This window comes from Physeter macrocephalus, chromosome 19 (assembly GCF_002837175.3).
Source record: "Physeter macrocephalus isolate SW-GA chromosome 19, ASM283717v5, whole genome shotgun sequence".
NCBI classification, from domain to species: Eukaryota; Metazoa; Chordata; class Mammalia; order Artiodactyla; family Physeteridae; genus Physeter; species Physeter macrocephalus.
Genome location: NC_041232.1, coordinates 85846937 through 85862613, shown reverse-complemented (window position 1 = coordinate 85862613; position 15677 = coordinate 85846937). Strand labels below are relative to the sequence as shown.

The 15677-nt window shown below is 50.9% G+C and overlaps 1 protein-coding gene across 1 annotated transcript in view; it reads left to right on the top strand.

Annotated features, from left to right (window-relative positions):
- The window catches only part of ZNF516 (zinc finger protein 516), a 112508-nt gene that overhangs the window by 29381 nt on the left and 67450 nt on the right, over positions 1-15677 (top strand). Inside the window, exon 2 of the mRNA XM_028480768.1 lies at positions 14077-15661. Within this exon, the coding sequence (XP_028336569.1) occupies positions 14247-15661 (1415 nt within the window). The 5' untranslated portion in view covers positions 14077-14246. The remainder of the gene's footprint in view (positions 1-14076; positions 15662-15677) is intronic.

Sequence of the window (15677 nt, the reverse complement as noted above, 5' to 3'; positions counted from 1 at the left end):
GAGAAAATTCCTATTAACTGAGAAAGCAGTTAGGGTTTGCTTCTCTAAAATGCAGGCAGGTTCAGCTTGAGGAGAAAAAGCTTAAGTGTTTACAAACCCTGCAGCTCCTTACTGAGAACTTTCCAAGGAGGAAATTCTAACATGCAAGGAACTTATGCAGATTTTTTCTTTGCCCCGCCCCTCCCATGGTGTAATAATATGCACTTACCTATGAATTCTTAAAAATCATCTTTTGTTGCGTGTGTGGCGTCTTACTGGCAGGTCTCTGTAACCTTCCTGTGAGCCCTGCCGGCTTAATTCAGTGGAAGGACGAGTCTAAGGCCCGAGTGTGGTGGCTTACCTCCCCGTGGCCTTTGCAGCCCCTGTAACCGGGCACCCTTAGTGCGGCAGACAAACCCGTTTCGGAAAAAAATAAAAGACAAAACTCAGAGTAAATAAATGTAAAACAAACCGAAAGCAGTTTTATGGTGTACATCTGTACGCATCACTTGCTCATATGATTTTAAGTGTAGAGCTGAGAAGCCAGCAGTACTGTAGACTCAGAAGTCACAGCCCACGACTTCCCTGGTGGCGCAGTGGTTAAGAATCCGCCTGCCACTGCAGGGGACACGGGTTCGAGCCCTGGTCCGGGAAGATCCCACATGCCACGGAGCGGCTAAGCCCGTGCACCACAACTACTGAGCCCTCACGCCTAGAGCCCGTGAGCCACAACTACTGAGCCCACGAACCACAACTACTAAAGCCCGCGCACCTAGAGCCCGTGCTCCGCAACAAGAGAGGCCACCGCAATGAGAAGCCAGCACACCGCAACGAAGAGTAGCCCCCGCTCGCCGCGGCTAGAGGAAGCCCGCACAGCGGCAACGAAGACCCAACGCAGCCAAAGAAATAAATAAATACAAATTAAACAAAGAAAAAAGAAGTCACAGCCCGTATGCAGCCCCCAGTGGCCAGTGAGTGGGGACCGCGTTGGGGAGTGTAACTAGGGTATAACTGGTCCCTGGTTCCGGGGGTCCCAGGGAAGACGCTTGCACATCGCGGGGCACCCCTGGCTGACATCACGGTGTGCCTGTGTGTGTCTGAGGGTCTCGAGGCCCCAGGCTGGTCCCTCATTCAGGGGAGCGGTGGTGCCTGGGGCGGCAGCTGAGGACCCTGGCGGTTTATGGGACTCGCCACCGGACATCTAATCGTCCTTTGATTTTGCAGCTGGCCAGCTTGCACTCGGCTATTTATGGACAGAAGGAGGCTCGGGCTTTGGGCCTGTAGTTGAACGAGCCCCCAGAGGTGTTCTGCTCCTGTTGCCTGTGAGTCCCATGCGGTGGTCCAGACGCGGCTTTGGAGCGCGGTCCCCGAAATGGTACAGCTGCTCGTCGCGGGTCCAGAAGGGCGCAAGGGTTTTGCTAGATGGAGGCTGGCGAGGCTGGCTCAGAGCGGGAGTTAAGGGAGCCGTGCTGCTGGCTGTGAGCCCGCTCGGAGGGAAGGGGAGCCAGAGCATCTTCCTCTAGGAACGAGGGCCTGTGACGGCATCTCAGGTCACTGGGACCTGCGTCCTCCTCGGGTGAGGCAGGAGCGGACTGCAGTGACCCGCGTGCCCTGTCTCTGGTCGGGAGACGGGAGGTCAGGGCGGCCTCTGATCATCAGCCGTATTTTGTCAGGTAACATAATAGAAGCTCATTCAGACGACTGAGCTGGAAACGCGTACTTCGGAGCAATTGCATTTTGTTTCGTTTCATGTGAATTCTGTGGGCAGGCCATGCATGTCCCGCTGTTTTCTCCGCCAGGTCTGTGCTCACGGGACACCTGTGTGTAGTCCCGTGGCCCTGTTGTGCGACAGACTTGTGTTGACCTGTGTCCTGGGTAAACGACACGAAGTTTATGGGTACCTGTCTCTTTCATCAAACAGGTGTTGGCAGGGTTTGTGTCGGTGAACTCTAGGGTCTGAGTAATTGTCCCTAACCTGGATGTCACAGCCCCTGAGAACACGAGAGCCGCCGCCCTGGCTTTTGGGTCACCTGCCTTCACCCCGCCACCTGTGCCCACGCGGCCCCTCACCTTGTCTGTTGCCGCGATGCCTGCAGGGCTGCTCACAGCACCTGGTGGAACGGGGCGAGAAGGGTTTCTGGGGTTGGATGTGTAGAAGCGCGTGGAGGTGGGGGAGTGAAGGGAGGGAGGGGGCACCCCCAGCACCCTCCAGTGTGGCCCTGGTTCCGGCCGGAACCAGACGGATGAGCCAGCTGTGATGGCCGAAGCGGGGTCCTGGTCTCTGGGTTCCTGGAAAACGTACCCGCCGCTCCGTGTCCATTCACCGCAGGCCCGCCCTGTGCGCATAAAGCGCGGCGCTTCCCAAATAAACCAGGCTGGGCTGCGGGCGGAGAAATTCGATTTCAAGTTCGATATCTTTTCTCTCCAGGGACGGAGGGGGCAGGAGCTAGGAGCTTTGGAATTCCAAACTTTTCCTGGTTTTTATTTTGTATTTACTGTTTCCAAAAGCTGTTGCTGGGTAAGATGCTGTGGCTTAGAAAAAGCCCGTCCTCTTTTCTTGCAAGATCATTTAGGATCACTTCAGGTGCAGAATTTTCGTAACTTTAGCAGCTGAATCACACGATAATGTTTTTATGGGGACTGAAAGTGGAATTTTGCTTGTTTATTCTTTTATCCTTGCAAGGAAAGTATAGATGGTCTTTTATCTTCAGAACTTAGAACTTGCAGTGATGTGTCATTAACTGTGTTTGAAAATATATTTTTAGACAAGCAAGGCAGAATAAATCCTACAGCCATGTGATATCATGTTCTTGTCAGAATTGCTCTTGGTAAACATTCTCTGATAGATCACTCTCCTTAAGAGGCTGAACTACCCAGCTGCTTTCAAAGGCGCTGCTTGGGTTAGTGATAAACCAGGTCACGTTACAGTAGCTATTGCTAGTCAGGGATCTGGAAAATTTAAACTGATTATGGTGTATGCGCTTTATCTAGTAAAGCATTTGGGGAGGAAGAATTTGTCCTTTTATAATTTTGATCCTCTTACAGTATTGATTGGTGTTGGTACAGTGGCAAACAAAGTCTTAAATAACTTCTTGCCTGATATACCTTTCTGCTGTCCTACCAAAATGGATTCAATTCAATCATTTCCTGTATTCTTACAGGAAATGATTGGTAAGCTGTAGCTTAGAATTTATTAAGATTGATTCTTGAAGTATTTATCTGCTGTGTGCTCTTCATGAAGGGATTTTTGGGGGCTGAGTTCTCTGCTAAACAGAACTACCTTGGAGGGTAATGTTTAACAGAATGGTTTATGGTTTACTGCACGTAATTATCTCCTTCTGTATTCTTGGACACAATTCTTTCTTTTACTTGGTGGTGGGGACTTCTAGGTGCTTTCACAAAAAGCACAGAAGAAAGAGATACTATTTAATAGGTGTTAATTGCGATCTGTTTTCTTATACTGGGAGAGAAATGTTGGTTTTAGGTAAGAGGCTGGAAAACAGGTCAGCGTATGCATGTTGGAGGTGAATACGGCCCTTTGCTGTTGATTTACATGAAATAAAATACAGCTTATGTCTAGAAACAGATTTCAGTTAAAATATATTTACAATCAGCTAATACACATTTCAAGGAAGTGTTCCCGAGGAAATGCATTGCAATGTTTCTGCCCATGATTATTTTGTTTTCACTGCTGGTAATTTCTAAACAACAAAAAAAATTAAAAACAATTTAAATTGGACACCGAATTGGTGGCAGTTTCTACACGTTTGAGGTTAGGCTGAGTAAAAACCTATAAGCCACTTTTAAACGGGATTTTTCCCTGCTGTTTATCTAAGGCCTTCTGGTGTTCCATCTTTGTTTTAAAAAAGAAATTGATGAGTCTTCATTTTCTCTGGTGTTCCCCGAGTTTTCAGTGTTTCTGAATTAGTGGAAACGTTGGCTTTCATCATCTTGGTGCAGGATGGAAAAAGAATGAAAGTAAAAACTTGTGCTTTTGTGGTTCCCGTACTGAATAGCAAGTGATTTTCTTCTATTTTTGTAAAGCCCCTCGGTGACGACAGATTTCATGGAACCGCCCAGTTTGGGGGAGATGCAGTTCTGAGCTTCTGGAAATGCGGCTCTTAATGGAAATGTTGACAAGATCATTAACTACGCTGGCAGTGCTGGCCCCTCCAGGAAGCTGGATTTACTGCCAGACCTCAGCTCTTTGTGGTGGACCCGGGGCTCCAGCAGGACACCTATCTGCAGAAAATTACAGAGCAAGCCCCTGCTCCTGTGACTTTTCTTTTTTTCCGGCTTTGTGAAGTTTCCTTTTGTAAGGACAAACAGATTGATAAGGCCACTACTTACATGAGATTTAGGAACTAGTAAATAACAAGTATCAGTAATGTATTCATTTTGGAGAGCAGGAGAAAACGCAGGTAAAGGGATGTTTCTTTTCTTTTGAGATTAAACAAAATCCATTGCCTTTATTTTCACGTGGATGCCTCTTTATTAAGTCTCCATAACCATTTTGGATTTTCCAGGATATGGAAACGCACGCTCCTTCGTTTATCCTTGGCCTTTCCTGAATGTGATCCAGAATTACATTTGTGTATTCATCTGCTTTTGTCGTTCCCCTGTGAGGTCGGATTTGACTACGAATTTTTGTATTTTAGTAAGGACGTGTGGGCAGCTTATATATTAATGTTAATTTATATTTTCTTTAGCAAGTGTCTCGCTATACTGTCTCTACCGTGAGGAAACGTTCTTCTCTCTGGAGCTAAAGATGGCCTCTCTCTCTGCTCAGCCAGCAATTTACTGGGTTTTTGACAAATTGTAGTAAACAACTTCATGGAAGATAACCTACTTGTGGAATAACGGTTAGGTCCTCTCTGCGTTTCTGCTGTAAATGGAGCAGTGATTCCAAAGCTGTGGTCTGAGGTGCAGAATGGAAGCGAGTCTTGCTTTTAAATGATCGCGGAGTTTGCGCAATAAACCCTTGTTATGGACAGTTAGTTACATGTGGGGACTCATGTTGGCACTCGCATTGATTTATTTGGGGGTGCTAAGTAATTTAAAGGAAACCTTTGTTTCGGAAGATGGACTTTTGTCACCACTGTGTCCGTGCTTTGTTCAAATCACCCTGTGTCCTGGACAAAGCGTTTTTGAGGTTTACCTTTAAAACGAGTGCTTCTGGCAGAGAAGTCCGAGGACACTGTTCCCTGGCTGCTTGGAGACAGGTCTGCCGGGTCCACTTGAGCTTCCCCCATACTCAGGGACAGCGGGTTTGTGTCCTCCTGCCCAAGCGAGGGAGGCGGCGTGGACTCGCACGTGAACGTTTCGATTCTGGTTGCTCGCGTTTGTTTCTCCTTATGAGATGGAAACGGGGTCTGCTCTATAATGGATTATTGATTTGGCTCTGCCATCAGCGCCCCGGCTCTCCAGGCAGTGAATGCACCACTTCATGGGGCGGCCCGGACCCCGTCTGGGGACTCTAAGCCCGGGATTGTTAATCTGGGGCAGATTGGCGAGTGGGGAGAGGAACTGCTCATTGTTGTTATGGAATTTCTCCCCATTTGTTCACAGAATGGGCTTTTTGTCTCCGCAGTAGATAAGCTTGTGCGGGATGTTAATGGTGTATTTTAATTCGTGGCTCATAAGACCACAGTGTCACTGGGAGGCCCATTGCATTGTCTGCTGGAGGACAAACGGGCAGTATGTGAAACTGACGGCAGCACCCACGGGCCCTGCAGCCTCACTGCCTCACGGCCGCCCTCAGGAGGCCGCTTTTAAAATTTTATGACCTGCCTTCTGGGGCCAGAATATCCTGTAAATATCTTGAGCCTTCCGTCTGCCCTGAGCTGTTTTCTTTGTAAGGGCATCTTCCCCACAGCACCGGTTCCCCACTTCTCCCGACTTCTCCTGTCCCCCACCCCGGACAGTGGCCCCCCCTGTGGGCTCAGCCCGCATGCCTGTGACTCCCGGAAGCCCCCCTCTCCCCCGGTGACCGAGGGAGAGAGAAGGAGAGAGACCAGAGGGCGTCGGGGAAGCCAAACTATCTCTTAGTATCATGACGTGGTTAATGAATGAACTCGAATTGAAGAGACGTATTTGACAAACAGCACGCGCATCAGGCTCTGCTTCCGTCGACAGAAGGGCAGCAGACCCAGTGTGGGAAACGCCCCTTCCAGCTTTCCTGCAGCCCCTCGTGCCCCCCTGAGGTCTGCAGTCTGATTTGGGTCCCTTTAAAGAAACTTGCACAGTTGTTTTGTTAGGCAGATTACTCTAAATATTAGAGGTTATTTAAAAAAAAAAAAAATCAGCGTTCTGATTCCTTTTCGAGGACGACTTCGACAGAACTGACTTCGATGGTTTTGAGGGAAAATCAGTACAAAACCGTTTGGCTTTCGCTTTGTGTTGGTTTACTTCACAGAGCAGAAAATGGCAAGATTTCCTGTAGAGTCAGAGCTATGCTTACTGTGTAAAAATACAGGATGTTCTACCTTCTCCCCCTGAGAACGCCACATTTAGTTGGTCAGAAAATGATTGTTTAAACTGGGGAAGGTAAACCCCGGCGGCCTTACTGGATTTTTGCCCTGGGACGCGATGGGAGGCTCCTCCCGAGAGCCCGTGTCTTCGTGGCTGCTTCGTTTTGGCTGCGATGGCTGACTTTGCATTGTCTGCACCAAGCCTGGGCCCCATGGAGCTTTGGGGAGAGATCCCTTGAATGTCTCCGGGGCAAGCCTCTGAAACACCGGCAAGCAGCCTCTTAAAATACTGCTCTCATGTGGACCGTTTCATATTATTCAGATGATTCTTCTTTCTTTGACTTTCAAATACTAGAATTTAACAAAAGGTAATTTTCCCAAAGTGCATTCCTTAGAGACTTTTGAGCTTCCTGGGGGCCTGGAGAGGGGGAGGGGAGGGGAGGGATGGGGATGGGGGAGGGCCCATCCGGGTGCCGCAGAGCAGCTCTGCTTCCCATTGTGCTACTTACTGGAGTTGCAAGTGGGAGTTATTTTTTAACTTCTTTTGTGAAAAACATCCAAAACCCTTAAAAATGGAAAGAGTAACTAATGAACATCTATACACCCACCATCTAGCCCTAGCAGTTGTTATAGCATGATGATATATCTGCCTTCTCCTCTCTTTTGTAAACCACCTCTGAAATATTTCATTACACATCTCCAAAAACTAAGAAAGTTCTCCTGTGTTACAGACCTAGCGAAAGTAATAGTAATTCTCAAATATGGTCTAATACCCAGTCTGTATTAAAGCTGACTTCGTATGGAGTCTGGAGCTGGGACAGGTTTGAACTTGTGTGCTGTGGATGATGATGGCTGTTCGTGGAATACTTTGTATTAAATAACTTCTGTGGTGAACCTGTCAGGGCCCAGTGAATACACACGGGTTACTATTTAGCCATTTCTAACACAGCTTCCTGAACTATTATTTCCTCCTTTTGAATTGATTAAACCAAACAGTGTCACTGCCAGTGACTAGGTATCTTTGGGTAGTGCCCTGACATCTCATTCATTTATTTAGCAATTATTAATTTATAATAATACCTACCATATGTTGGCCATTTGCTGTGTGCTCAACGTCGCACCATGCATGCATTACTTTAAATCTCACAGAAATACTGTAATATAGTTCTCATTACCATCATTTACATCTTAAAAATGAAGAAATGGACTGGGGAACTGAGAGGTTGAGACACTTGCTCTCGGTCACACAGCTGATCCCAGGGAATGGCAGAACTGAGTTTGGACCTCGGGTAGCTGGACCTCGGAGCTCCCGGTCTGGACCACCTCTCACGGTGCCCGCTCCCTGCTCGGCCCTGCGCTGGTGTCAGGACTCAGTGGTACTTGGTGGGTCTGCCTTCACAGAGTAGGATGCCTCACACAAGAGTGACCAGTTACAGAAGGGGTAATAGAAGCATGTCCAGGCACGAGCTGCGATAGGGCCAAGGCTGGGGAGTGGGGACCATGCCTGACCCGGTCACAGGGCGAAGGGGGTCAGGAAGGGTCTCTTAGAAAGACCACACCTGAGAAGGTGGACGGCAGGTGGGACCCGCACACCTGAGGGTTCCGAGGTGGGAGTGGACGCACATCCAGCTGGGGTGTGGGGCAGGTGCAACGGCCATTGGCTGGGGGCCCGGGGACCCCAGCAGTACGGGGGTTCAGGGCCTTAGAAGCCCCCTTGGGGGAGTTCGGGCCTCATCTTCAGGGTGTGCAAAGCCTGCGAAGGGTTGAAGCCTCAAAAGAGGTCGCCCAGCTCCTCTGCATTTGGGAAGATGATCTTGGTTTGAGATGAAGGGGAGCGTGTGGATTCAAGAGTGAATTGGAGGTCCAGCCAGCAGGATGATGGGGTTACCCCTGGGTGTGGGCGAGAGGGCTGGGGGTTGCTCTAAAGGCTAGCTGGGCCCACACCCACCTGGGTTTCCCTGGGGAGACCCGGCCACCCTTGGCCAGGGCAGGTCATCACTTCCCTTCCTGCTCTGCTGCTGTTCTCTGTGTGGTTATGTGTTTCCTTCTGACGTTTGGGTCCCTCGAAGCCAAGCCTGTTGCTTAGTTATCCGAGCCCTTAGGCCCCATAAGTGGCCTGGCGCCCAGCAGCTCTCAGGGATGGTGATGAAACCCTCGTTAACTCGCCCCGCGACCGTGCCGTGGGGCTTCCACCGTGGGAGCTGTCACGGGAGGGCGTGCGGGACAGTGACGGACTGTGGTCCCACGTGGGTTCTTACAGATCTGACAGCTTCTTCACAGGGCTTTTCCTGCTGGTGTGTGTCCTGGATCCCAGCCCTGCAGGGCTTGTTCTGGAAGGAGTTACTGTCGGCAGGTGGAGTCAACCAGGTCCTTGGAGCTGTTTCACAAGGTCACCAAGGGATGCTGCAGGAAGTGACTTTTCTGCCTTCTGTTAGTTCCAAGACTCAGTTCCCAGGGTCCTCACTTACAGAAGTGATTTATTCGTTGAAACCTTTACCCACAGATTAAATGTATCCCAAATCCAGTGAGTATAAGCAGTCTTGAGAAAGTCAACTTATTTCATTTGTGCTGTGCAGGCATGAAAAGAAAGAATCGAAAAGAAAGAATCTAAGGTATGGCAGTGCCCTTACATATATGCATTTAGGCCTGGTGCTTTATTTATTTATACCCTCCCATGATGATGTCTTAAAGTTTAGCTACATATTTTATTTTCAAAACGTTTATATTTTGCCCTCTCTTAAACCCCTCCCCCATCTCCATGATAATGCATTTTATGTTATGAATACAGATTTATATTTTCTGTAATAAACATTTTACTTTTTCCTGTTGTTATGTTATCATAAAATTATATAGGCAATATATATAAATATTTATGTAATGTGAAATTACCTAAATTTTTCAAAGAAACTTACTTCCAAAATTATGGAAGGCATTTTAAAAAAGTAGCTTCAGACTGTTTGTCACATCCCTATGAGACACACACACACACACACACACACACACACACACAGGGAGAGATGCATTGGAAATCTATTTTAAAACCCTAATCAGCAAGCCATTTTTATGCCTAAACAATTAAATTATAGGCTTGTCTGGCAAGTTCCCATTTACAGCCTTGGAAAAAGTTTGTAATACAATAACAACAAAACTGTGGTTCTTTATGGGCAAAATATGATTCAAATGGGGCTATGCTCTGTGTATGTACATGGGTCGTATGCCAGCTGAAACACACGTGTGGATTTTCTCTCCCCTCTACCTCCTAATATTTGTGTTGCTAGAAGACTTTCTTTAATCGCTCTGGTCTGAGTAAAAAGCTAGCATTTACTTACACCTTTTGTAAGGCTAGTTATCTTTAGGTTAATGTGTTGCAGGAAAAGTTGGAACACCAAGCCGCACCCGGTGTGCGTGTGCCTGTGAGAATAAAATAGGGACAGCTCGGTACCGGAATGTATTTGGCTGAAACCAGGTAGTGTGACACTATCACGGGGCCGTGTTTGGATGAGAACCTCTCACCACTAGAGACCCCAATCAATGTTGACAAACCGTCTGAGACCCTCCTGGCTCACAGAGGCTGGTGGGCTTTTTTTTTTTTAAAGGACAGCAGAGTCAGTGCTGTGGGTTATGGGGCTAATAAGGTTCCCCTAAGTCTTCTAACTGGGGCGGCTGCCCTGCTGCATTTTCACATTGGAAGTTCTGAGGACACCATTCTTGTTCTTTTGGGGAAAAGAATTTTTGCCTGCAGCTGAAAAGAATGATCACGAAGATCTGTTGATCTGGCCACTGACTAAGGAAAGCCAGTTGTGGGGAATTCCTTTTTGACTGTTTCTTTAAAGGTTTGCAAGAAACTTTGCCAGTCGACTGTGGGCTTCAGGAAGGGGGCCACTTAGTGGCCTCTTTCAAGTGGAGCCAGTTTTGTTGATGTTATGATTTCCTTAAGATAATGGTGTTTTGAGCTTAAGTGGTCATTACCCTTATGGTATTTTTCCATTTTTCCATTTTCCCCCTGCAAATATTTTTTAAGTTCTTTAAAAAGACACCCCCTGTCATTCTCACAGGGATTGACAGCAGGGCTCGGTGTTGAAAGATGGGGGTGGGCAGAGAAGTGGTAAACAAAAGAGAAAGAAGAGCTGGTTGTGCTGATTCATGGGCACCCTAAAGGCCCTTGCTTGATCATTTTCCTGTAAATTGCAGGGCTCCGCTGCCTTTGCCAGCTTTTAAACAAGTTTTGCAGGAAGCCCGAATAAGAAGTGAAAAGTGTATTCTCTAGTGTTTGGGTTTCTTGAGGGGAAGTGTCTAGGCTTTGGCTGGGGGTTTGGGGGTGTTGGGGAATCAGAAATTTTACACATCAAGGCTGCAATGAGGCAATGGGATGTGGATTTCTCTGGTAGCAAAGATGGCAGCGCTAAAGCCTCTTTACATGTGCAGAAGAGACTGAGGTCCCCCATGGGAAGAAGGGGGCTGTGCTCACATCTGATCCTCTTTGCACTTTGCTCTGGGCTTGCCCACCCGGGATGCGACCTGGTAGTAGAAGCGAGGCCCCGTTGGGCAGGTGCTTTATTGTCCATGGACTGTTCGCTCTGCACTGTGACTGGGGTCTGAGCAGCACTTGGAGGAGGTGCCTTGCAAGGGGCTTCGGTGCCACACGGCTTCCTCCTGTCCTTTCCTGACTGTCGGCACCTGACAGGTGAGGGCACGCCTGGGTGTGAAGGACACCTCCTGAAATTGACACGCTGGCAAACGGGGGACGGGACTCCCGGGCTGGGCTCTGCGCCACACCTGGACGGCACGGAGGTGGGGTCTCTGTGCGGATCCCCAGCGCAGCTTCTTGGCTTCGAGAGCCCTTAACTTTCTACGGCTGCCGGCAGCGCCCCAGATGGCAGGGAGAGTAGCAGAGAAGGAAGGAAAACTCACAGAGTGCGTTTTTGGTGATTTGAACAACTCTTCTCACTTGACAATTTCATTTTATTTCCAGGTGCATTTGTAGGTTGCCTTTTATGAACCTTATCTAGCTGAGCATTCATGCTCCGTGAATCTTGTCTTCGTGGCCGGGTTTCGGATGTTTAATTCCCGTGAACTGGAGAAGTTCTGACATTTAACATCCTTTATGAACCAACTCAGTGGTCCAGTGAAGTCTGTCAGATTCCTTCAGAGACACCAGTTTCTGCTGTTTTAGTTGTTTTTTCCTCTGTAAATTTATTCTAGACGGTTCTTTAAACTCGGAAGATTTTTGTACCCAGATTAGGTCACTAAGTTAAATGTAAATAGTATGTTTTATTTATATTTTTATATATTATATCAAATTCAACATTTGGGGGACTGAAATAAGCCCTGGGATGGCACGGGATGCATGCAAATCATTTGTCTTATAAAATCATCATGAATAATATGCAGCCGTCTAAGACCAAAACAGCTCGAAAAAACAAAGCAGCTTAAATTGTCATGAAGAAGTGTTCTTATTCACCTCATTTGTTTATCCAAGTTTAGGGGAGATTTTATTTATTTTATTGGGAGTTTCCCGTCTCACCTCTCTCTCTCCCTCTCGCCTGGGGTGTGGGAGTGGCTCTGTACCCATAGGTGTAAACAGTAAGGAATATCTGTGAGCAGCTGTGCTTCCTGCTGCTTTCCAGAGTTTGTTGCTCAGACTGAGTTGGTTTCTTTAGGTGCCTGGGAAACTTGCTAGCATGACGCTTTCTCGAAAGAAGTTTGAGAATACATCATCTAAATGAGATTTCTGCCTCTGGCGTGGGTCTTCGGGAGGAGGCATTTGGAGAACAGGAGGTGTGTTGTTTTTTCAGAAGGCGTCTGTCCCTCGTGGTGAGTGGAGGAATAGAGTGTCATCTATTGGAACTCCTGGGGATGTTTGGGTGACACCCTCCCGCCCCCTGCCTTCCACCCTCCGCCAGCATCCTTCTCTGAGTCGGCTCGGGGAAAAACATGGCAGGTCGGACCACCCAGAGCAAACAACGCGTTGCTGGCCTGGCCTCCTCTCTGAACAAACGATGTGCGTTGTACACTGTCTGCTTGACAACCAGAAACACATAGCTTCTTCACATTTTGTTGCTTTTCGAACATGAGTTCTTAGTGTGCATGAGGTTGAAACTTTGTAAAAAATGTGGCTTCCTTTCTACATGTTACAGCTTTTTTGAAAAAGAAAAATCTGTCCATCTAGGCGCCTCTCTGTGCAAGTCTGGAGCCCCCAGTAGGGAGACCCTCAGAATCATTAACTCAGTTACTTCTGTTTAGAGATAAGAAGGATAAACAGACTGGGCCCCAGGGGCCTGCGTGTGTGGCTGTTCTCCCCACTGCCCCACCCCTGCTTGCTTTTTTTAAAAAAAAATTTTCCTTGAAGTATAGTTGAGTTACAGTGTTGTTGTGTTAATCACTGCTGTACAGCAAAGCGACTCAGTTATACATATATATATATACCCATCAAAATACCGTACAGAAAGACACTTTACCTCTCAACATCCCTTCTGGTCCGCTGTTTTCTTTATTCTCCGTATCGTTGAGTCAGATGGAAATTCCTGAGATAGCTGCTTGTCAGTGTGTACTGTCTTGGGCCTGTTGGGCTGTTTACAGGCATCTGGGCTGGCTTCCCTGCAGCCCAGATCGTTGCCCGACGCGTGCCAGGCACAGCGCTGCGCAACCCCGTCCACTTCCCCTTCGCCTGCGTCTGGAGGAGCAGCCCAGAGCTGCCCCGGCCCCTCATTCTCCAGGGGGTGGACAAGCATCGTAGCGACAGTGACCACACAGCGTGACCCCTGCTCCTGCGGGGGCTCAGACCCCGCCTCCCATGTGAGGACCTGCCGGGGTCGGGAGGGTGTCTGCACTGGGGTAGCACTCGGCCCTGCGGCCAGTGCAGGAGAGAAGGGACAGGACCAGGTCGGGAAGGGCACTGTGAGGCCAACCGGGGAGGGGTCTGGGCTTTATCTAAGAGGCAGCGAGGACCGAATGTCGCGGTGGAAACGGCCTGGCGGTCACACACCCCTGGGAGTGGTGTCCGTCGGGGCAGCCGGCGTGGGCTGCTAGGTGCTGGAGCAGCAGATTCAGGCCCAGATCGGGAAGGACCTCAGGGTTCTGTTCCTGCCCTTCCTCGTTGCCTCTCTTTCACTAAATCGTCTGTGTTTTCACCGAGACACAAAGATGCATTTGTAAAGCGCCTTTTCCGGCTGTGAACGCCCTCCTCGCAGCTCACGTGTCCCGCACGTGCCCCCGCGTCTTGCCGTCCTCCGCCTGGCCTGTGTCTCTGCCCTTCATTCTCAGACGCGCTCCTGTCCCGTCGCCCGCGTGCCTCACACTCTCGCGAACTGTCTCACCACAGTCTTTCCTTAAACATTGGATAGCTTTGATAAAAAATTATTCTAGGGTGCAGTCATTTACTATGATTTATTTTAATGATTTAGCACACAGTTATTATCAGTCATTAATTGTTTAATTACCGATTTTTTAAAGGGAAGCAGCTGCTCGCACGTCTGTTTAAGCTTTCGTGGGTGCTTCCTTTCTTTAATTTGGACGGGGCTGGTTTTCTGAAGGAGGAGCGTGCAGGTCGCTGTCCGCGGATGTTACCGGGCCCCTGTCTATGCGGGGAAACCTGGTTCCTAAGATCTCCGTGTCTTTTCTGTTCCAGGTGCTTGCTGCCCTCTGCCATGCTCTCCAGGTAAGACATGCCCCTCCGCGGGGCAGGCGCACTTCTGCAGCCGGCAAGCGGGAGGCTCGCCTGAACATGGAGAGATAAGACGCAGGCCCGCGTGACCGAGCGCCGTGCCCGCCCCGGCCGGGCGAGCCCTCGTCGTCGAGATGGACCGCCCCCGAGAGGCCGAGACGGAGCTGAGGAGGGGCCCCAGCCCACCCAGGGCCAGCAGGAGCCCCGAGGCGGACGGGGACAAGACGCTGAGCCACAGCTGCTGCATCTGCGGCAAGAGCTTCCCCTTCCAGAGCTCCCTGTCCCAGCACATGCGCAAGCATACGGGCGAGAAGCCCTACAAGTGTCCCTACTGCGACCACCGGGCCTCCCAGAAGGGCAACCTGAAGATCCACATCCGCGGCCACCGCACGGGGACTCTGATCCAGGGCCACGAGCCCGAGGCGGGCGAGACGCGCGTGTCCGAGGGCCTGGACGGCTGCGCCAGCCCCACGAAGAGCACCTCGGCCTGCAACAGGATCCTGAACGGCGCCAGCCAGGTGGACAGCGGCAAGATCCTGCTGCGGAGCAGCAGGAAGGAGGCGGCGGGGGCGGCGTGCGCGGCGGAGGAGGCCACGGCGGCGGGGGCGGGGCAGTGCTCCTTCTGCAAGAGCAAGTTCGAGCGCAGGAAGGACCTGGAGCGGCACGTGCACCAGGCGCACAAGCCCTTCAAGTGCCGGCTGTGCAGCTACGTGACCCTGCGGGAGGAGTCCCTGCTCAGCCACGTCGAGAAGGACCACATCACGGCCCAGGGGCCCCGCGGCGACGCCTTCGCGGAGAACGGCAAGCCTGAGCTGCCCCCCGGCGAGTTCCCCTGCGAGGTGTGCGGCCAGGCCTTCAGCCAGACCTGGTTCCTGAAGGCGCACATGAAGAAGCACAGGGGCTCCTTCGACCATGGCTGCCACATCTGCGGCCGGAGATTCAAGGAGCCGTGGTTCCTGAAAAACCACATGAAGGCGCACGGCCCCAAGGCGGGGAGCAAGAACAGGCCCCGGAGCGAGCTGGACCCCATCGCCACCATCAACGACGTGGTGCAGGAGGAGGTGATTGTGGCCGGCCTGAGCCTCTACGAAGTCTGCACCAAGTGCGGAAACCTGTTTACGAACCTGGACAGCTTGAACGCGCACAACGCCATCCACCGCCGGGTGGAGGCCGGCCGGCCGCGGGCCCCCGTCGGGGAGGGCCCGGCGCCCGGCCCCGCCGACTCCCAGCAGCTCTTCCTTCAGTGCCTGAACCTGCGCCCGGCGGCCGGCGCGCCCGCCCGCGGGCAGGCCGGGCGGCGCGTGGCCGAGCTGGATCCGGTCAACAGCTACCAGGCCTGGCAGCTGGCCACGCGGGGCAGGGTGGCCGAGCCGGCCGAGTACCTCAAGTACGCGGCGTGGGACGAGGCGCTGGCTGGGGACGTGGCCTTCGACAAGGAGCGGCGCGAGTTCATCCTGGTGAGCCAGGAGAAGCGCAAGCGCGAGCCCGAGCCCGGCGCGCAGGGGCCCCCGCGCAAGAGGGCGGGCGCGCCCGGGGACCCCGCGCCCGGGCCCCCGGACCCCCGG